Source organism: Heptranchias perlo, chromosome 27 (assembly GCF_035084215.1).
Source record: "Heptranchias perlo isolate sHepPer1 chromosome 27, sHepPer1.hap1, whole genome shotgun sequence".
Taxonomy (NCBI): Eukaryota; Metazoa; Chordata; class Chondrichthyes; order Hexanchiformes; family Hexanchidae; genus Heptranchias; species Heptranchias perlo.
Window position 1 is genome coordinate 4,434,300 of NC_090351.1, and position 23,602 is coordinate 4,457,901.

At 51.5% G+C, this 23,602-nt stretch overlaps 1 protein-coding gene across 1 annotated transcript in view; it reads right to left on the reverse strand.

Moving 5' to 3' along the window:
• Positions 1–589: 589 nt before the first annotated feature.
• Positions 590–23,602, reverse strand: part of LOC137344326 (serine/threonine-protein kinase 38-like) — an 81,565-nt gene continuing 58,552 nt past the window's right edge. The window contains exons 4-11 of the mRNA XM_068007188.1: positions 17,087–17,138; positions 15,332–15,454; positions 14,393–14,476; positions 9,657–9,780; positions 6,024–6,178; positions 5,441–5,543; positions 3,850–3,911; positions 590–910 (exon numbers count right to left, since the gene is read on the reverse strand). Coding sequence (XP_067863289.1) covers positions 590–910; positions 3,850–3,911; positions 5,441–5,543; positions 6,024–6,178; positions 9,657–9,780; positions 14,393–14,476; positions 15,332–15,454; positions 17,087–17,138 — 1,024 coding nt within the window. The remainder of the gene's footprint in view (positions 911–3,849; positions 3,912–5,440; positions 5,544–6,023; positions 6,179–9,656; positions 9,781–14,392; positions 14,477–15,331; positions 15,455–17,086; positions 17,139–23,602) is intronic.

Below are 23,602 nucleotides of genomic sequence, written 5' to 3' on the forward strand. Positions count from 1 at the left end.
CAGGGCGTAAGGAAAAATCTAGGGGTGGAAAATGTTCACATTAAAACTGGGATAACTTGATATAAAAACAGAAAATGCTGGTAATGCTCAGCAGGTCAGACAGTATCTGTGAAGAGAGAAACAGAGTTAATGTTTCAGAACTGATGAAAGGTCATCGACCTGAAACATTAACTCTGTTTCTCACCACTGATGCTGCCTGACTTGCTGAGTATTTCCAACATTTTGTGTTTTTATTTCAGATTTCCAGTATCTGCAGTATTTTGCTTTTGTTTTGGGTTAACTTGGTAATGTCCTCATTCTTCAAATCAATATGGGCTGGCCACACACTGTATAATATGGTCTAACTTCACTAGCTGTGGGGAAACCATGAGCTGACCGCACAGGTGTGATCAGAGTGCAGACAGGTGGTGCAGACTCGTTCACTCTGACAATCTAAGATGAAACTCAGTCACTTGACATCACTCCCCACGAATGACGTGCACCACTGGAACCACTGGGAGAGGTTGAAGTTTTTTTTAAAGCAGGGAAAAAAGCCCTGTTAGCATTACTTTCAGTTCAGGGGCAGTGACCAGTGTCCGGTCAGAATGTCTCACCCGATGTACAGTGAGAGCAATGCCTGACGGTAGGATTGCGACGTATCGAGAACGCACTGACGATCAGGCCAGTAATCCACCTTTCTGCTGCAGCCAGCCTCCCTCACACACCAAACAAATTCAGGAGGGTAGAGGGCCCCTGCCAACATTCCACACCACCTTCCACCACTGATTTTCCATCTTGTGAGAAAATAGCCCATGGCACAGGTGCCAATCTTGCTGGTGCTGTCGGTCAGGTTCCGATTGGTATTTGCAAGGCTGTCACGTGGGATTAATTCATTGGTAAACTGTGAAAGGGGGCTTAATGAATCGGTTAGCTGTGGAAGGGTGATTAATTAATAGTTAATTGGAAATATGCTCGCATGCAGCAAGACCTGGACAACATCCAGGCTTAGGCTAATAAGTGGCAAGTAACATTCGTGCCAGACAAGTGCCAGGCAATGACCATCTCCAACAAGAGAGAGTCTAACCACCTCCCCTTGACATTCAACGGCATCACCATCGCCGAATCCCCCACCATCAACATCCTGGGGGTCACCATTGACCAGAAACTCAACTGGACCAGCCACGTAAATACTGTGGCTACAAGAGCAGGTCAGAGGCTGGGTATTCTGCGGCGAGTGACTCACCTCCTGACTCCCCAAAGCCTTTCCACCATCTACAAGGTACAAGTCAGGAGTGTGATGGAATACTCTCCACTTGCCTGGATGAATGCAGCTCCAACAACACTCAAAAAGCTCGACACCATCCAGGACAAAAGCAGCCCGCTTGATTGGCACCCCATCCACCACCTTTACCGGTGCATCGCGGCTGCAGGATGCACTGCAGCAACTCGCCAAGGCTTTTTTGACAGCACCTCCCAAACCCTCGACCTCTACCACCTAGAAGGACAAGGGCAGCAGGCATATGGGACCACCTGCACGTTCCCCTCCAAGTCACACACCATCCCGACTTGGAAATATATCGCCGTTCCTTCATCGTCGCTGGGTCAAAATCCTGGAACTCCCTTCCGAACAACACTTTGGGAGAACCTTCACCACACGGACTGCAGCGGTTCAAGAAGGCGGCTCACCACCACCTTCTCAAGGGCAATTAGGGATAGGCAATAAATGCCGGCCTCGCCAGCGATGCCCACATCCCAAGAATGAATTTTAAAAAGTTAACTCACTGGTAATCTGAGGAAGTGGGATTAACTAATTGGGTGACCAAGCAGTGGTGTGACGGCCCGGGGAGTTTATACCAGCTGGGAGATCAGTGACCTGCCTCATGGTGTTTGGGCATGTGATCAGCACATGATCGCAGAGCCCAGTGAGTGAGGCAATACTCTGACAGTGTGCAGAGGGTGGAGAACGAGCCTTTGGGATTTTAAAGCATACAAATTGAACGGATATCGCCTGGGATTCCACATGGAAATGACAAAGATCAAGGTTGTTATCAAATAGTACAACCTCCCCACGGACCGAACAGCACCCTTTCAAATCTCTCTCTCACTCACAACAGCAGTCCCGACTGGGAGCTGCAGCGGGTACGTTCTGGGAATGAAGTACAACCATTGGCCAGAATGCACGGTGCCAATCACTGCCAGCCCTCCCACCTCCATACATCCCCCCTAACCCCACGACTCACCCCACCCCCACCCCGCCTCACCCCACCCCCACCCCGCCTCACCCCACCCCCACCCCGCCTCACCCCACCCCCACCCCCACCCCGCCTCACCCCACCACCACCCCGACTCACCCCACCACCACCCCGACTCACCCCACCACCACCCCGACTCACCCCACCACCACCCCGCCTCACCCCACCCACCCCCCGACTCACCCCCACCACCACCCCGACTCACCCCCACCCCCCCCCCGCCTCACCCCCACCCCCCCCGCCTCACCCCACCACCACCCCGCCTCACCCCACCCCCACCCCGCCTCACCCCACCCCCACCCCGCCTCACCCCACCCCCACCCCGCCTCACCCCACCCCCACCCCGCCTCACCCCACCCCCACCCCGCCTCGCCTCACCCCACCCCCACCCCACCCCCACCCCGCCTCACCCCCACCCCCCCAACCCCACGACTCACCCCACCCCCACCCCGCCTCACCCCACCCCCACCCCGCCTCACCCCACCCCCACCCCGCCTCACCCCACCCCCACCCCGCCTCACCCCACCCCCACCCCGCCTCACCCCACCCCCACCCCGCCTCACCCCACCCCCACCCCGCCTCACCCCACCCCCACCCCGCCTCACCCCACCCCACCCCACCCCCACCCCGCCTCACCCCACCCCCACCCCGCCTCACCCCACCCCCACCCCGCCTCACCCCACCCCCACCCCGCCTCACCCCACCCCCACCCCGCCTCACCCCACCCCCACCCCGCCTCACCCCACCCCGCCTCACCCCACCCCCACCCCGCCTCACCCCACCCCCACCCCGCCTCACCCCACCACCAACCCCCGACTCACCCCACCACCACCCCCCGACTCACCCCACCACCACCCCCCGCCTCACCCCCCGCCTCACCCCCTCCCCGACTCACCCCCTCCCCCACCCCGACTCACCCCACCACCACCCCGACTCACCTCACCCCCTCCCCACCCCACCGCCTCACCCCCTCCCCACCACCACCCCGCCTCACCCCACCACCACCCCGACTCACCCCACCACCACCCCGACTCACCCCACCACCACCCCGACTCACCCCACCACCACCCCGACTCACCCCACCACCACCCCGACTCACCCCACCACCACCCCGACTCACCCCACCACCACCCCGACTCACCCCACCACCACCCCGACTCACCCCACCACCACCCCGACTCACCCCACCACCACCCCGACTCACCCCACCACCACCCCGCCTCACCCCACCACCACCCCGACTCACCCCACCACCACCCCGACTCACCCCACCACCACCCCGACTCACCCCACCACCACCCCGACTCACCCCACCACCACCCCGCCTCACCCCACCACCACCCCGACTCACCCCACCACCACCCCGACTCACCCCACCACCACCCCGACTCACCCCACCACCACCCCGACTCACCCCACCACCACCCCGACTCACCCCACCACCACCCCGACTCACCCCACCACCACCCCGACTCACCCCACCACCACCCCGACTCACCCCACCCCGCCTCACCCCACCCCACCAACCCCACCACGCCTAACCCCCACCCCCACCAAGCCCCCTCAACGCCTCACCACCCCCCCCAAATGCCTCACCACCCCCACTGCCTGTACTCACCAGCTGCCGCCGGTTCCTCTTCCAGGTCTCTGCTTTCCGCTTGGAGTTCATGTTCTGAAACGCTGAGGAAGGACAGAGTTCAGTACACACATCAGATCAGATCGTTACGAGGCATTCAGCCCACCGGTACCACAGCTTCAAAGACACGACACAGCCCTCCACCGAGGGCCCAGGCCATGGACTAAGGCCACACAGAGCAGAAAGGCCAAGGTTTGGTTCCCATTTGGCTCCAGTTAGCCTATGCCAGCTGGGTTCCTGCTTCTCATCCCTGCCCAGGGACGCCAGCTGAACAGGGAACGTGTGGGGGACATTCAAGGGGACAGGATCAGGATCAGGATCGTGTGCTCCACCTGCTCACACAGCCTGCCAACACTGCCCACCAGAGCTCACACAGGACCCAGGGCGCTTTGAGCAAGCGACTGGTACCCACGAAACCGGGACCCACCAAGAATCAGCACCTTCAGTGGAAACTGGGGGGAAAAAATCCTTAAAATTCCCTCTCTTTTACGTCACCAGTTCCAGCAAAGGGAGCAAGTGTCCTCCTCCCAGGGCTCCATGTATCAGGACCACACCTCCAGTAACAGCAAGTCAGAGTGACTCAAGGGCTCACTGGGTAAATGCACCATCCAGGATCAGGCCATGTAGGCTGGGCACCAGCCCCAGAGGCCAGGACAGCATAGGAGTGAGCCTCCCATGATCGAGCAGCCTGCCAACACTCACTGTCTGGGTTCATAGAACGGTCACTTGGCTAGGGACAGAGGCCAATGGAATCGTACGCCCAGGTACGAGTGACAGCCTGCAGGGGAGGGCAGAGGATAACTGGAGAAAATCAGGACATTTACAGGAAAGGTTTCCTGCGTTTCAAACACTGATCGACCCCTCCCCAACCACCCCGCTCTCCCACCCCCACCTCCCCTTCCCCTCCTGACCACCCCTCCTCCCCCTCGCGCTCACCCCTCCTCCCCCCTCGCTTGCTCGCCTTGCGATCACCTCATCTCCCCCTCCCCCGCTCTCCATCCCTCCCGCGATCACCCCACCTCCCTCTCAGCTCTCCCCCACGCTGCCCCGCCACTCCTTCGCTCCCTCGCCCCCCCCTACCCCTCCCTATTCCCTGCCCGTGCGCCCACTCTTCCTCTTGCGCTCCCTCGCCCTCCCTCCCGCTGTTTTTAGACTCAATCTACCGCTTGGTAAATACGTGAATTACCACGAGGGAGAAAAATGTTCATCTTATCAGAGAGAACATGAAGCTCCTCCAATGGGAGCGAGTAAAATGCACCGAACACCAGAAGTTGCCCGATTGAAGCTCTGGTCTGTCCGAGGCAGCGGGAGGGCTGCGACAACTCACCACCGAGACACCAGGCTATGGTACGACGGGCGTGGTCAGTCCTTCTCCGCCTGGCGCAGGCCTGACCGAAACTCGACCTGAAAGGACAGGGAGAGTGAAATGACAGGCAGCCCCAGGACACCGCCCTGCGATCAGGAAGATGTTACTGCAGCTACCGAGCCACCGAACCAGCACAGGTGGCTGGTCCCCGCATGGTGACCGCTTAATCCCCACATGGTGACCGGTTAATCCCCACAATCGACTCACTGAAGTCGCTGGGTAAACTGTGACTCAAGTTGCGGTAGAATTCCGTCCGGTGAGCCTTCTTCAGTCCCGTACACAAGCCGAAGTCAGACAGCTTAACGTGACCCTGGAAAACACAAGACAAGAAACACGTCACCATCACAGCAAGACTAACGTACAATAGTACTCTGTCACAGGCAGTCAGTTGGAGGAGGTTCTGTGCAGCCAGCTGTGACCCAGAGAGATGGGAGAAACGCTGGCATTTCAGAAGCTGCAAGGACTTCAGCTGGACGAGGGGAGCTCGACAATACCAACTCAAGGCTCGGGATTGGGCTGCATATCTAAGGGAAGATTTTTGAAGCCTGCATTATTGCATTCAGTACATCTTCCTTTTATTTTCTAGATTAGTCGTTTAAATGTATCTTACTTTGCATGACTGGCTTAACTTCTTTTTTAAAATGAACTCATTGCCCACTGATAAAAAGTGTTACTGTTGGCCCGTGGCCAAGCCCTGCGCCTGGGTACAGCTCCGTGGCCCAGCCCCGTGCCTGGGTACAGCCCCGTGAGTGTGTGTGTCCGGGTCAGTGTGTATAACCTAGCCATGTACCTTGCTGTCCAGGAGTAGATTGTCTGGTTTAATGTCTCTGTGGATAAAGCCCATCTGGTGGATGGAGTCGATAGCCAGCACAGTCTCCGCAATGTAGAACTGAGTCTCCTCTTCACTCAACGTGTCCTTCTTCATGAGCAGAGTCATCATATCGCCTGCAGTCAGAGACATTCAATCACACGTCATCTGCTTAGTTCATTCATAAGAACATAAGAAATAGGAGCAGGAGTAGGCCATATGGCCCCTCCAGCCTGCTCCACCATTCAACAAGATCATGGCTGATCTTTGGCCTCAACTCCACTTTCCTGCTCGGTCTCCATATACCTCAGTGTGCTGGGTCTGAGGGGGCCATGTACCTGATTAACACACCCCGCCAACTCCCACCTACGCAAAGCCAGTGCTCACTAGGTGTATCTAGTTATTGCTCCAGGTATAAATCATTATTATCTCACTAGGAGCAAGTGACAGAGAATTTCAGTCACAGCACGAGGTAAGCAAGGTCCGAGTAACAGGCCCAATATTGAGCCTGCAAGTGAGAACTCATCAACACCTACTGCTTGCTCAGTTTGAGGGGGGGTTCTGGTTAGATACCTGGATGAAAAGGGTTAAATTATGGGGACAGGTGACATAGACTAGGTTTGTATTCCCTTGAGTATAGATGATTAAGGGGTGATCTAATTGAGGTGTTTAAGATAGAATCATAGAAAGGTTACAGCATGGAAGGAGGCCATTCGGCCCATCGAGTCCGTGCCAGCTCTATGCAAGAACAATCTAGCTAGTCCCACTCCCCCGCCCGTTCCCCGTAGCCCTGCAAATTTTTTCCTTTCAAGTACTTATCCAGTTCCCTTTTGAAGGCCATGATTGAATCTGCCTCCACCACCCCCTCGGGCAGTGCATTCCAGATCATAACCACTCGCTGTGTGAAAACGTTTTTATTTATATAAAGTCCAGGATCCCATATGCTTTTTTAACCGCTTTCTCAACCTGCCCTGCCACCTTCAACGATTTGTACACATATACTCCCAGATCTCTCTGTTCCTGTACCCCTTTTAGAGTTGTGCCCTCGAGTTTATATTGCCTCTCCTCGTTCTTCCCACCGAAATGCATCACTTTGCATTGTTCTGCGATAAATTTCATCTGCCACGTGTCCGCCCATTCCACCAGCCTGTCTATATCCTCTTGAAGTCTATCACTATCCTCCTCACTGTTTACTACCCTTCCAAGTTTTGTGTCATCTGCAAATTTTGAAATTGTGCCCTGTACACCCACGTCCAAGTCATTAATATATATCCAGAAAAGCAGCGGTCCCAGCACTGACCCCTGGGGAACACCACTGTACACCTCCCTCCAGTTCGAAAAACAACCGTTCACCACTACTCTCTGTTTCCCGTCACTTAGTCAATTCTGTATTCGTGTTGCCACTGTCCCCTTTATTCCATGGGCCGCAACCTTGATGAGAAGCCTACCATGAGGCACTTTATCAAACGCCTTTTGAAAGTCCATATACACATCAATTGCATTGCCCTCATCTACCCTATGTTACCTCATCAAAAAAATCTATTAGGTTAGTTAAACACGATTTGCCTTTAACAATCCAAACTCATCCAAGTTAATTCTGTCCCGGATTATTGTTTCTGAAAGTTTCCCTACCACTGAGGTTAAACTGACTGGCCTGTAGTTGCTGGGTTTATCCTTACACCCTTTTTTGAACAAGGGTGTAATATTTGCAATTCTCCAGTCCTCTGGCACCAGCCCCGTGTCTACGGATGTTTGGAAGATTATGGCCAGTGACTCCGCAATTTCCACCCTCACTTCCCTCAGCAACCCAGGATGCATCCCATCCGGACCGGGTGACTTATCTATTTTAAGTACAGCTAGCCTTTCAAGTACCTCCTCTATCAATTTTTAGCCCATCCAGTATCTCAACTGTATCTTCCTTTACTGAGACTCTGGCAGCATCTTCTTCTTGGTAAAGACAGCTGCAAAGTACTCATTTAGTACCTCGGCCATCCCCTCTGCCTCCATGAGTAGATCTCCTTTATGGTCCCTAATCAGCCCCACCCCTCCTCTTACTACCCGTTTACTGTTTACATGCCTGTAGAAGACTTTTGGATTCCCTTTTATGTTGGCCGCCAGTCTATTCTCATTCTCTCTCTTTGCCCCTCTTATTTCCTTTTTCACTTCCCCTCTGAACTTTCTAAATTTTGCCTGGTTCTCACTTGTATTATCAACCTGACATGTGTCATACGCCCCTTTTTTCCGCTTCATCTTACTCTCTTTTGTCATCCAGGGAGCCCTGGTTTTAGTTGCCCTACCTTTCCCCCTCATGGGAACGTACCTAGACTGTACCCGAACCATCTCCTCTTTAAAGGCCACGCACTGTTCAATTACAGATTTGCCTGCCAATCTTTGATTCCAATTTACCTGGCCAGATCTGTTCTCATCTCGTTGAAATTGGCCCTCCTCCAATTGAGTATTTTTACTTTAGAGTGGTCCGTGTCCTTTTCAATAGCTATTCTAAACATTATGATACTATGAGCACTGCTCCCGAAATGCTCTCCCACTGACACTTGCTCCACTTGGCCCACCTCATTCCCGAGAACCAAGTCCAGCAATGCCTCCTTCCTTATTGGTCTACAAACGCACTGGTCAAGAAAGTTAACCTGAACACATTTCAGGAATTCCTCCCCCTCTTTGCCCTTTACCCTATTACTATCCCAGTCTATATTAGGATAGTTGAAGTCCCCCATTATCACTACTCTATAGTTCTTGCACCTCTCTGTAATTTCCCTGCAAATTTGCTCCTCCATATCCTTCCCACCAGTTGGTGGCCTATAGAACACACCCAGTAGTGTAATGGCACCTCTTTTATTTCTTAACTCTAACCAAATATATTCTGTCCTTGATCCCTCCAGGACATCCTCTCTCTCCAGCACTGCAATATTCTCCCTAATCAATACTGCCACCCTCCCTCCTTTTTTTCCTTCCCTATCTTTATCCAGGAATATTTAATACCCAATCCTGCCCTTTTTTGAGCCAGGTCCACGATTAAAGGAATTGATAGAGAGAAACTATTTCCTCTGGTGGGGGAGTCCAGAACAAGGGGGAATAACCTTAAAATTAGAGCTAGGCCGTTCAGGGGTGATGTCAGGAAGCACTGGGTCAAAATCCTGGAACTCCCTTCCTAACAGCACTGTGGGAGAACCTTCACCACACGGACTGCAGCGGTTCAAGAAGGCGGCTCACCACCACCTTCTCAAGGGCAATTAGGGATGGGCAATAAATGCCGGCCTCGCCCACATCCCATGAACGAATTTTTAAAAACTTGTTTCACACAAAGGGTAGTGGAAATCTGGAACTCTCTCCTCAAAAGCTGTTGAGGCTGGGGGTCAGTTGAAAATTTTAACACTGAGATTGATAGATTTTTGTTAGGCGAGGGTATTGCGGGTTACGGAACCAAAGCAGGTCGATGGAGTGAAGATACAGATCAGCCATGATCTGAATGAATGGCGGAACAGGCTCGAGGGGCTGAATGGCCTCCCCCGTTCCTAGAAGCAGTGATTAAGCTGTTACCAGATGCTCCATGCAGTCTAAGTGTGGTGGAGACTCAGTATTAACACAGCCAGCACTTACCTCCAGGAAGAAACTCCATGATCAGGTAGAGGTTGAGTTTGTCCTGAAAGCTGTAGAACATTTTCACCACCCATTGGCTGTCGGCTTCCACCAGGATATCCCGCTCTGCACGGATGTGCCCAACCTAAGGCAGGAGGACATGTTAAAAAAACATGACGTGTACGGTGTCAGCAACAGTGAGTCATAACCAGATAACGACTGATCGACTGGCGGACGTTTCACTCCTCCAGTGACAATCGAACGTTTTTCCTGCCCCAATTTTCTCCACTTTACTCCTGAAGGTGGAGGTACAATTCCAAGGGCACTGACTGCTCTCCAGCCCATCGCCCAAGTGATACTGAACGTGGATAGCAAGCACCGTGGCAGGTGAGCTACAGCCCTCGGCTCACTCCTTCTCCATCCAAAACACTGACTGGGAAACAGCCCTGAGCTCACTCCTTCTCCATCCAATACACTGACTGGGAAACAGCCCTGAGCTCACTCCTTCTCCATCCAACACACTGGGAACAGCCCTGAGCTCACTCCTTCTCCATCCAACACACTGACTGAGAACAGCCCTGAGCTCACTCCTTCTCCATCCAAAACACTGACTGAGAACAGCCCTGAGCTCGCTCCTTCTCCATCCAACACACTGACTGAGAACAGCCCTGAGCTCACTCCTTCTCCATCCAAAACACTGACTGAGAACAGCCCTGAGCTCACTCCTTCTCCATCCAAAACACTGACTGGGAACAGCCCTGAGCTCACTCCTCCACCCAACACACTGGGAAACAGCCCTGAGCTCGATCCTTCTCCACCCAACACACTGACTGGGAACAGCCCTGAGCTCACTCCTTCTCCACCCAACACACTGACTGGGAACAGCCCTGAGCTCACTCCTTCTCCACCCAACACACTGGGAAACAGCCCTGAGCTCGATCCTTCTCCACCCAACACACTGACTGGGAAACAGCCCTGAGCTCGCTCCTTCTCCATCCTATACACTAACTGGGAACAGCCCTGAGCTCACTCCTTCTCCATCCAACACACTGGGAACAGCCCTGAGCTCACTTCTTCTCCATCCTATACACTGACTGGGAACAGCCCTGAGCTCACTCCTTCTCCATCCAACACACTGACTGGGAACAGCCCTGAGCTCGCTCCTTCTCCACCCAGCACACTGGGAAACAGCCCTGAGCTCGATCCTTCTCCATCCAACACACTGACTGGGAACAGCCCTGAGCTCACTCCTTCTCCATCCAACACACTGACTGGGAAACAGCCCTGAGCTCGCTCCTTCTCCATCCTATACACTAACTGGGAACAGCCCTGAGCTCACTCCTTCTCCATCCAACACACTGGGAACAGCCCTGAGCTCACTTCTTCTCCATCCTATACACTGACTGGGAACAGCCCTGAGCTCACTCCTTCTCCATCCAACACACTGACTGGGAACAGCCCTGAGCTCGCTCCTTCTCCACCCAGCACACTGGGAAACAGCCCTGAGCTCGATCCTTCTCCATCCAACACACTGACTGGGAACAGCCCTGAGCTCACTCCTTCTCCATCCAATACACTGACTGGGAAACAGCCCTGAGCTCGCTCCTTCTCCATCCTATACACTAACTGGGAACAGCCCTGAGCTCACTCCTTCTCCATCCAACACACTGGGAACAGCCCTGAGCTCACTTCTTCTCCATCCTATACACTGACTGGGAACAGCCCTGAGCTCACTCCTTCTCCATCCAACACACTGACTGGGAACAGCCCTGAGCTCGCTCCTTCTCCACCCAGCACACTGGGAAACAGCCCTGAGCTCGATTCTTCTCCATCCTATACACTGACTGGGAACAGCCCTGAGCTCACTCCTTCTCCATCCAACACACTGACTGGGAACAGCCCTGAGCTCGCTCCTTCTCCACCCAGCACACTGGGAAACAGCCCTGAGCTCGATCCTTCTCCATCCAACACACTGACTGGGAACAGCCCTGAGCTCACTCCTTCTCCATCCAACACACTGACTGGGAAACAGCCCTGAGCTCGCTCCTTCTCCATCCTATACACTAACTGGGAACAGCCCTGAGCTCACTCCTTCTCCATCCAACACACTGGGAACAGCCCTGAGCTCACTTCTTCTCCATCCTATACACTGACTGGGAACAGCCCTGAGCTCACTCCTTCTCCATCCAACACACTGACTGGGAACAGCCCTGAGCTCGCTCCTTCTCCACCCAGCACACTGGGAAACAGCCCTGAGCTCGATCCTTCTCCATCCAACACACTGACTGGGAACAGCCCTGAGCTCACTCCTTCTCCATCCAATACACTGACTGGGAAACAGCCCTGAGCTCGCTCCTTCTCCATCCAATACACTGACTGGGAAACAGCCCTGAGCTCACTCCTTCTCCATCCAATACACTGACTGGGAAACAGCCCTGAGCTCACTCCTTCTCCATCCAATACACTGACTGGGAAACAGCCCTGAGCTCGCTCCTTCTCCATCCAATACACTGACTGGGAAACAGCCCTGAGCTCACTCCTTCTCCATCCAATACACTGACTGAGAACAGCCCTGAGCTCACTCCTTCTCCATCCAATACACTGACTGGGAAACAGCCCTGAGCTCGCTCCTTCTCCATCCAACACACTGGGAACAGCCCTGAGCTCACTCCTTCTCCATCCAACACACTGACTGGGAACAGCCCTGAGCTCACTCCTTCTCCATCCAATACACTGACTGGGAATAGCCCTGAGCTCGCTCCTTCTCCATCCAACACACTGGGAACAGCCCTGAGCTCACTCCTTCTCCATCCAACACACTGACTGGGAACAGCCCTGAGCTCACTCCATCTCCATCCAATACACTGACTGGGAACAGCCCTGAGCTCGCTCCTTCTCCATCCAACACACTGACTGGGAACAGCCCTGAGCTCACTCCTTCTCCATCCAATACACTGACTGGGAACAGCCCTGAGCTCGCTCCTTCTCCATCCAACACACTGGGAACAGCCCTGAGCTCACTCCTTCTCCATCCAATACACTGACTGGGAAACAGCCCTGAGCTCACTCCTTCTCCATCCTATACACTGACTGGGAACAGCCCTGAGCTCACTCCTTCTCCATCCTATACACTGACTGGGAACAGCCCTGAGCTCACTCCTTCTCCATCCAACACACTGGGAACAGCCCTGAGCTCACTTCTTCTCCATCCTATACACTGACTGGGAACAGCCCTGAGCTCATTCCTTCTCCATCCAACACACTGACTGGGAACAGCCCTGAGCTCGCTCCTTCTCCACCCAGCACACTGGGAAACAGCCCTGAGCTCGATCCTTCTCCATCCAACACACTGACTGGGAACAGCCCTGAGCTCACTCCTTCTCCATCCAATACACTGACTGGGAAACAGCCCTGAGCTCGCTCCTTCTCCATCCAATACACTGACTGGGAACAGCCCTGAGCTCACTCCTTCTCCATCCAACACACTGACTGGGAACAGCCCTGAGCTCACTCCTTCTCCATCCAATACACTGACTGGGAACAGCCCTGAGCTCGCTCCTTCTCCATCCAACACACTGGGAACAGCCCTGAGCTCACTCCTTCTCCATCCAACACACTGACTGGGAACAGCCCTGAGCTCACTCCTTCTCCATCCAATACACTGACTGGGAACAGCCCTGAGCTCGCTCCTTCTCCATCCAACACACTGACTGGGAACAGCCCTGAGCTCACTCCTTCTCCATCCAATACACTGACTGGGAACAGCCCTGAGCTCGCTCCTTCTCCATCCAACACACTGGGAACAGCCCTGAGCTCGCTCCTTCTCCACCCAACACACTGGGAAACAGCCCTGAGCTCACTCCTTCTCCATCCAATACACTGACTGAGAACAGCCCTGAGCTCACTCCTTCTCCACCCAACACACTGGGAACAGCCCTGAGCTCACTCCTTCTCCATCCAATACACTGACTGGGAACAGCCCTGACCTCACTCCTTCTCCACCCAACACACTGACTAGATAGGGGTCACTGGCTGGTTTTTTGCACTCCTAGTCCAAGGTACTGAGGCCACTCTACTATCTCCACTATCCATTATTAACCCAGCTGATGACCAGTTAACTCAGCACAGGGATCGAATCTGGGACCTTCTGGTTGGTATGGCTCAGTACCACACCAGGCAGTCCAGTTACACATTGCACCGGCAGGGGAGCCAGTGGACAACACACTTGGCCACGTTATTTTATCTGCCGCCACCATTAGCTGAGGGAGGGGAGCTCGGGGCAATGGGCAGGATCCTCCAGTCACGTATTAACATAACGCATCACGTCAAACCGAGGGTCTACAGGAACGGCCTCATCTCCTGGTACTCCCTGAAATTTTACAAAAATATTTTGCTGCCACTGGCGGCCCACCGTGTTCTGCCGCCATCCGGTAGGGTATTGGGAACATATTACATACAAGGAGGGTCAGTATGTGGAAACTCCTGCACATGCCTCCTGGATCCAGCCACTCCAAATAGGGACATCAGCCCCGGGCAGCACAACAGCACAAGTCAGACAGTGTCGGACAGACACTGAAATCAACCTTGGGTGGAGCAGCAGCTGGTTTAGTTTCAGGCGGAAGAGATGGCGGGGTGAGGGGCAGAGAACCTCTCACGGGCTCCTCTACAAGCCTTCAAAGACTCCAGATTTGGGAGGGGACAAAACAACAATGGGAACGGTGTTGAACCAACTTCTGAAGGGTTAAAAAGCACCCTACCTGCTCCTTTTCCAGCATGTCTGACTTGCGCAAGATCTTCATGGCGTAGATGTGACCCGTGTCCTTCTTCTGTACGAGACGCACCTGTAAATGGTAGACAGCGTTCACCAACTGGGTCTGATTTTACTTCATTTCAATACAGCCCGTTAACCTCGTGTCAGCCGTGGCTCAGTGGTAGAACTCTTGCCTCCAAGTCAGAAGATTGTGGGTTCAAGTCCCACTCCAGAGACTTGAGCACATGATCTAGTCTGACACTCCAGCGCAGTACTGAGGGGGTGCTGCACTGCCAGAGGTGCCATCTTTCGGATGAGACGCTAAACCGAGGCCCCGTCTGCCCTCTCAGGTGGGCATAAAAGATCCCATGACACTATTAAAAGAAGAGCAGGGGAGTTCCCCCCAGTGTCCTGGTCAATATTTATCCCTCAACCAACATCACTTAAAACAGATGATCTGGTCATTTATCTCATTGCTGTTTGTGGGACCTTGCTGTGCGCAAATTGACTGCCGCATTTCCTACATTACAATAGTGATTACACTTCAATAAGTATTTCATTGGCTGTAAAGCGCTTTGGGACATCTTGAGGTTGTGAAAGGTTCTATATAAATGCAAGTTCTTTCTTTCTTTCTTTAACCTGTTTTAAAAAAAGCTACCGAACTTCAGCAACAGTGTCAAACGTCGGCTGGCAAAGTAAAGCTTGCCACTAATTAGAATTTTATTCGAAGCTATATTAAAATGGATTGTAGCCTTGGGACATGTTGAGGTCCCAGTGAGGAGACTCCGCAGTCCCACACTGTGCTGCCAGTAAATGTCCCACAAGATATGGGGCACCTGTGGATTTTTCTGTTCCCAAACAAGTCGCTCAGTCATGTCTGCGGATGGACTCTCTGCCCTTTCCAGCGGTCAGATTTATTACACAGCGCAAGTCAGGTTAGCCATACCTCCCCGAATGCACCTCGACCTATGACCTTTAGAGATTCAAAATCATCCAGACCCAGTCTGGTCCTCTTAAGTCGCAGGAACTCCGTCTCCTTCCTGGCGTGTTGGGACCTTCTCATCCGCTTCTAGAGTTAAAAGGGAATACTTAGTCAAACCCACACACTGGCAACGTCCCAGGTATTCTACATAGCCTAGTATTACCAATACCACAACGATAAGTACCAATTTAGAGGCTGTGGGGTAGGACAGTACCTCCCAAATACACTGCCACCTAGAAGGACAAGGGCAGCAGGCACATGGGAACAACACCACCTGCACATTCCCCTCCAAGTCACACACCATCCCGACTTGGAAATATATCGCCGTTCCTTCATCGTTGCTGGGTCAAAATCCTGGAACTCCCTTCTTAACACACGGACTGCAGCGGTTCAAGGCGGCGGCTCACCACCACCTTCTCAAGGGCAATTAGGGATGGGCAATAAATGCCTCTCAAGTCATTCTCAAGCTGAAGTGATAGCAGTGCAGTAGGTTACTATGGAAACATGTGCTAGATGGACTGAATGGCCTCCTATATCTGTACTGATCTTTGTGATAACCACATGTACCGTATACCCCAGGTCACAGTCCCCAGGGGACAACTGCACACTTGGCCCCATGCCAATCCCTAGGGTATAAGTGCATACAAGGGCCATGTCAGTCCCTGGGACACGGGACACTCCCTGAATGTATCTAACCTTGTCGAATCCCTTTACCATTTTAAACACCTCTAAGATTTCCCTCCCATTGAGGAGTGGAGTTGAGGTACAGATCAGCCATGATCTGATTGAATGGCGGAACTGGCTCGAGGAGCTGAATGGCCTCCTCCCCTTCTTGTGAATGCTAATCCCACATCATATACAAATCAGGTTACAGTGACTCTCTTCCCCGCCCACAATCAGGATCCTGGTCCATTTTACGATGGGTCTGCCAGGTATTAGAAAATCGATTGCCTGTCACAGTTACTTCACCAGGCCCAAACCGAACTGAAACGTCACACCAGCTTCACAACCGGAGAGAAAACCTCTCTCTGAACGGTGTCATCCTTTTACACAGACAGTTGTGCAAAGGAAAACTGCACAATCACAATTCCACTGCAGTTTGCACACCGCACACAGTTTAACAAGCAAGACTGTGATACATCTCTCATTGCCATGGCTCAGCGGGTAGCACTCTCGCCTCTGAGTCAGAAGGTCGTGGGTTCAAGCCCCACTCCAGAGACTTGAGCACGTAATCCAGGCCGACACTCCAGTGCAGTACTGAGAGAGTGCTGCACTGTCAGAGATGCCCTCTCAGATCCCATGGCACTATTCAAAGAAGAGCAGGGGAGTTCTCCCCGGTGTCCTGGCCGATATTTATCCCTCAACCAACATAACTAATAAAACAGATTATATGGTCACTACCACATTGCTGTTTGTGGGACCTTGCTGTGCGCAAATTGGCTGCTGCGTTTCCTACATTACAACAGTGACTACACTTCAAAAAGTACTTCACTGGCTGTATGGAGCTGTGGGAGATCCTGAGGTCGTGAAAGGCACTATTTAAATGCAAGTCTTTTTTTTTTTACACACACAGCCTCCCAGGAAAGCCCTTCATTAGGCTTCTACTGACGTTTAGGCCAACAGAGTTTGCTAAAAGAACAGCGAATGGTCACAGGGCTTCTCATTTCACCTGAGCTGGTCTCGGCCAGGCCAAGACTAACAGGCAAACTAAACAATTACCTCGTCATCTCCCAGGCCTTCTTCTTCCATTACCTTTTCCAACTTTCGTTGCCTGAAGAGGAAACAAAAAGTAAAAAGTTAAATGAAGATTCTCAGTGCTTTCAGCAGAATTCCCATTTCAAAAAAACAGTCCAGTTAGCATTAGAAAGGCAGCCAGCCCCATTTAAGAGAGAGTCTCCAGCCAAGGGAGGAAGGGGGTAAGAACAGAAAATGCTGGAAACACTCTGCAGGTCAGGCAGCATCAAACGTTACCTCTGTTTCTCTCTCCACAGATGCTGCCTGACCTGCTGAGTGTTTCCAGCATTTTCTGTTTTTATTTCCAGCATCCGTTGTATTTTGTTCTTGGTTAAGGGAGGAAGGGAAAGAGAGCAATTAGCACCCACACCCTCCAAAACCAATTATTAGATTGAAAGTTAGTTGGAGGGAGGTTAAATTCTAAATATTCCTCTGTTAACTATGTAAATTTCTGGTAACATAACACTAACACAGGCTGCGTCAGTGAACACACACACAAGATTTACCATACAAGCCTGACACCAAAGGTCCTCTAGCAAGTCGCAGCTTTATACCTCGTACATCAATATCGTCGTATTGTCAGATCCATGCCCAGGGTTTGGGTGCTATTCAACTGCCTGGATGGATGTAGCTGCAACACCACAAGAAGCTCAACACCATCCAGGACAAACCAGTCCACTTAATCGGCAGCCCATCCACCACCGGCGCCCCGTGGCTGCAGTGTGTATTATCTACAAGATGCACTGCAGCAACTCATCAAGGCTTCTTTGGCAGCACCTCCCAAACCCGTGACTTCCTCCACCTAGCAGTAGGCTCATGGTAAACACCATCACCTCCAAGTTCCCCTCCAAGTCGCACACTGTTCGAACTTGGAAATATATCGCCGTTCCTTCATCGTCGCTGGGTCAAAGTTCTGGATCTCCCTACCCGACAGGTGGGAGTACCTTCACCACACGGACTGCAGCGGTTCAAGGCGGCGGCTCACCACCACCTTCTCAAGGGGCAACTAAGGATGGGCAGTAAATGCCGGCCTTGCCAGCAACACCCACATCCTGAGAGTGAATAATACTTCATGGTTCCTTGTTTTTATGTCCCTCCAGCGATCTTACTGACAGAGAAGAGATGTCTGCATTCCTGAAGTGGTCTCACCCATTTTAACGGGGATCATAACTTAGAATTTAAAAATGTACTTCCTGTCAGTGTGTGAGAGTGAGAGTGTGAGTGTGAGCGCGTTCACTGAAAGAATTTTATTCCGCCCTCTGTCAAACTACCTCCCTTTTGCTGAGCGCTTTGCCCAGATATTGCCACAGGGGTTGGTACCTTACTGTGTGTGGGGGTGTCATGAATGAGAGCCCGGGCTGTGACCCTCCAGACTAATGCACCAACTCATTGTGCTAACCCCTCAATGATTTTTTTTTAATATTCCCTCTCGGGACGTGGGCATCACTGACAGGGCCTGTATTTATTGCCCACCCCCTAATTGCCCTGGAGAAGGTGGCGGTGAGCCGCCTTCTTGAACCACTGCAGTCCGTGTGGTGCAGGTGTTCCCACATGTAGGGAGTTCCAGGATTTTGACCCAGCGATGATGAAGGAACGGCGATATATGTCCAAGTCGGGATGGTGTGTGACTTGGCAGGGAATCTGGAGGTGGTGCACCTGCTGCCCTTGTCCTTCTAGGTGGTAGAGGTCGTGGGTTTGGGAGGTGCTGTTGAAGAAGCCTTGGTGAGTTGCTGCAGTGCATCCTGTGGATGGTACACACTGCAGCCAAGGTGCGCCAGTGGTGAAAGGAGTGAATGTTTAGGGTGGTGGATGGGGTGCAGAACCAGCAGGTTGCTTTGTCCTGGATGGTATCGAGCTTCGTGAGTGTTGACTGCACTCATCCAGGCAAGTGGAGAGTATTCCATCACTCTCCAGACTTGTGCCACATAGATGGTGGAAAGGCTTTGGGGAGTCAGGAGGAGAGTCACTCGTCACAGAATACCCAGCCACTGACCTGCTCTTGTAGCCACAGTATGTGTGTGGCTGGTCCAGTTAAGTTTCTGGTCAATGGTGACCCCCAGATGTTGATGGTGGGGGATTTGGCGATGGTAACGCCACTGAATGTCAAGTTAGACACTCTCGTGATGGAAATGGTCATTGTCTGGCACTTGTGTGGAAGGTATCCATCAGGGCTAGAAATTCAAACTTTATATTTTATATACAAGGAATATTACAGCTTACACTACAGCATCAGTTCTTCCTTTGTAAACAGCGGCCTGAGTGTAACTGGACTCGGGTGGAGAACGACGGTGTATAACATAAGAGGGGATACATGTGCACTTTGAACATGTACCACCAGAGGGCAACATTCTGCAACGGTGCCACACACACACACACACACACACACACACACTGGCTAAATACAACAGGATATTACAAAGCACAAAGGCTGCCAAAGTTCCCTATCTTTTGAAACCACCTCTCATACATTACTTACAAACTACAAGTTTATCTTCCATTACGTCAATAATGTTTTTTCAAAACTGAAAACTGGTTGTTTCTGCTCCTTCTGGCCGTATCTCTATGTGGCTGGGTGTCAATTTTTGTCCGATGACCTCCCGTGAAGTGCCTTGAGACGTTTCACTAAGTTAAAGGCGCTATATAAATGCAAGTTGTTGTTGTCCAGTTACTCAAAAGTCTGAGTCCTGATCATCCAAAGCCTGACCCAGAGTGCAGTGAGTGCAGGGATAAAGGTGCAGTACAAGTGAGCCAGGGATCCTGCCCATGGTCACCATCCAGCAACGGGCGAGAGGGTGAGGGTGTGGGTCACACCCCTCCGGCCCGGGGGTGGGGGGGGTGTCACGGCTCAATTTAAATAGTTTCTTGGCCTCCTCTCCATTTCCTATTGCAGATCAGGGCGTGGAGCCCCGAGGAGGGGGATTTAATTTTACAGTGTTGGTCCATGGGGGCACTTTATTTATTTGCTCTCCCTGTTCTGGGCGAGAGCGCCTGGAGGTCAGTCCACAGCCAGTGCAGGAAACCATATCGACCATCATCCACTCTGAAAACTGGAAGTTGTACCCTAAACATTCATTTATCACAGCTTAAGAAATTTGCCATGTGCAGTTTGTGCTGAATTGCTGACCTCTTGTATCACAGGTTGAGAGCGACTGCTCGGGGCAGGAAACCATACCCAGCAGTGGCTAGAGGGTTAAATCCAATTATTGTACAAGATATATCGTTTTCCTCAACGCTGGAAACAGACATCGCACGTTCCAGTACTGAGCCATTCCAAATAGACAGCCCAGGTCTGGCCCTCCGTGCTGACCTCTGCTGGAACGGCATGCAGCAGTGAACCGCAGAATCACTGGGCTTGGGAAGGGGTAGATTGGCGGGTGCTGCTACTCCTCATCGTGGTCACTGGGTGCGCATGTGCGTGCGATGGGACACAGCAACGATGCCCCCCTTGGTTCAACAGCTCGCCAACATTCACCGTCCAGGTTGACACTTGGAGAAGGGGCCCTTGTGCAAGGTATTAGAGGGGCTGACCGGCACCTATAGCACAGCGTACCCCAGAGAGTCACTGTGTTCAGGGCAGGAGGAAATTGGAAGGAATATATTAAAAGAATGCAACAGGAAAATTAAAAGAAAGCGGAATGTTTTCAGGACTTCCTTCTAACAGTGCTGAGGAAACAAAGAACTGCCTTACGTGTGGTTACATTTAAACATTAAATGGACACTCCACAGGGTTGGACCAATTGTCCAAATTCTAAATGATCTGCAGCAAGAGGCTTTCCCCATTCGCCCGACAGCCGAGCCCAACTGTGAGCTCCCAGACTGTGTACATGGATTAACAGTGGCCGGGATAGAATAGTCTCACGCTATTTTTGGACAAGTTAAGCACAGAAGCAGCCATCAGTCTGACCCACCTCTGCCCTGTGAATTCACATTTACCAACGGTGCAGCTCGACTCTTATTTTGACTCAGAGATGCAGCTGCAGTATTCCCATCTAAAACCACTGCAATGACCACAATTCAACGGCAAGGAAGTAACAATCAGTCTCACACAACGCCTTTGAGAAAGGAGGGAAAAAAAATACAGTTTCAAAATCTGACAGGAAATAAAATTGAAATATTATTGAGGAACCTGCCTCAAGGCGACTCTCTAAGAGGAACGGAATTCTCAAGCCACAAAACACAAGGCAGGCCTTGGCAGTGAGCGCGACTAAATAAACAGGACAGTGCAGAACCCCGTACAACACGGAAACAGTACATTCGGCCCAAGCAGTCCATGTCGGCGTTTATTCTCCACACAATCAGTAGCATGAATTCCATATTCACGCCTTGCTCCCATATCGTACATTGTGGGTTCAAGCCCCACTCCAGAGACTTGAGCACATAATCTAGGCTGACATCCCCAGTGCAGTACTGAGGGAGTGCTGCACTGTCGGAGGTGCCATCTTTCAGATGAGATGTTAAACCAAGGCCCCATCTGCCCTCTCAGGTAGACGTAAAAGATCCCATGACATTATTCAAAGAAGAGCAGCGGTGTCCTCCCCGGTGTCCGGCCAATATTTATCCCTCAACCAACATCACTAAAAAAATTATCTGGTCATTAACTCATTGCTGTTTTTTGGACCCTGCTGTGTGCATTACAACAATGACACTTCAAAAGTACTTTTTTGGCTGTGAAGTGCTTTGGGACGTCCAGACGGCATGAAAGGCGCTGAATAAATGCAAATTCTTTCCTAACCTATTCTTAAATGTTGACATGGTCACTGCTTCAATCATGGACTCTGGTATTACATTCCACAGCCTTACAACGCTCTGTGTATAAAGTTTCTCCTGCTCATGTCCTAAATCTCTTGCATTTAATTCAAATATGTTCGTCCCTTGTTTTCTCATCCCTTCACAACTTTAAACACCTCTATCAAATCACCCTGTAATCTCCTCTGTTCCAATGAAAACAGTCCTAAATTTTCAAGTCTTTCTTTGTAATTGTATTTCCTCATACCAGGCAGCATCCTAGTGAATCTGCTCTGTACCCTCTATATTGCTTCAACATGTAAAAGGTATGATCAGTAAGTTCGCTGATGATACAAAAATTGGTAGGGTGGTAAATAGCGAGGAGGATAGCCTCAGTCTGCAGGACGATATAGATGGGTTGGTCAGATGGGCGGAACAGTGGCAAATGGAATTTAACCCGGAAAAGTGCGAGGTGATGCACTTTGGAGGGACTAACAAGGCAAGGGAATACACAATGAATGGGAGGACCCTAGGCAAGACAGAGGGTCAGAGGGATCTTGGTGTGCAAGTTCACAGATCCCTGAAGGCGGCGGAACAGGTAGATAAGGTGGTAAAGAAGGCATATGGGATACTTGCCTTTATTAGCCGAGGCATAGAATATAAGAGCAAGGAGGTTATGATGGAGCTGTATAAAACACTGGTTAGGCCACAGCTGGAGTACTGTGTGCAGTTCTGGTCGCCACACTACAGGAAGGATGTGATCGCTTTGGAGAGGGTGCAGAGGAGATTCACCAGGATGTTACCAGGGCTGGAGCGCTTCAGCTATGAAGAGAGACTGGGAAGATTGGGTTTGTTTTCCTTGGAGCAGAGGAGGCTGAGGGGGGACATGATTGAGGTGTACAAAATTATGAGGGGCACAGATAGGATGGATACTAAGGAGCTTTTTCCCTTCGTTGAGGGTTCTATAACAAGGGGACATAGATTCAAGGTAAAAGGCGGGAGGTTTAGAGGGGATTTGAGAAAGAACTTTTTCACCCAGAGGGTGGTTGGAGTCTGGAACTCACTGCCTGAAAGGGTTGTGGAGGCAGGAACCCTCACAACATTCAAGAAGCATTTGGATGAGCACTTGAAATGCCATAGCATACAAGGCTACGGACCAAATGCTGGAATATGGGATTAGATTAGACAGGGCTTGATGGCCGGCGCGGACACGATGGGCCGAAGGGCCTCTATCCGTGCTGTATAACTCTATGACTCTATGACTCTATCCTTCCTATAGTAAGGAGCCCTAAACTGCACACTGTACTCAAGCTGTGGTCTTAGAGGTTTTCTATAGATTCACCATTACACCTCGACTTTTATATTCTATACCTCTTGAATAAAACCCAGTATTCTATTAGTTATTTTATGACCTTATCCACTAGAGGTGCTACTTTTACTATCTTGTTAACCTGAACCCCCAAATCCATCTACTCTTCCACATCACCCCGCTTTCTCCCAAAGTATAATTACTACTTTGTTTTAACCAAAATATACCACCTCACATTTACTGACACTGAGTTCCATCTGCCACTTTTGTGCCCATTCCACCATATCAATATCCCTTTGCAGCGTATTTTGTTCCTCAGAATTATTTATTATGCCTCCTATTTTAGTAATGTCTGCAAATTTCAACACTACTCCCTCGAGTCCAATATTCAAATCAGTGAGAAGTGATCCCAGAACAGAACCCAAATCTACCCACTTCCAAACACTAAGAAACTGCCCTAAACTCCT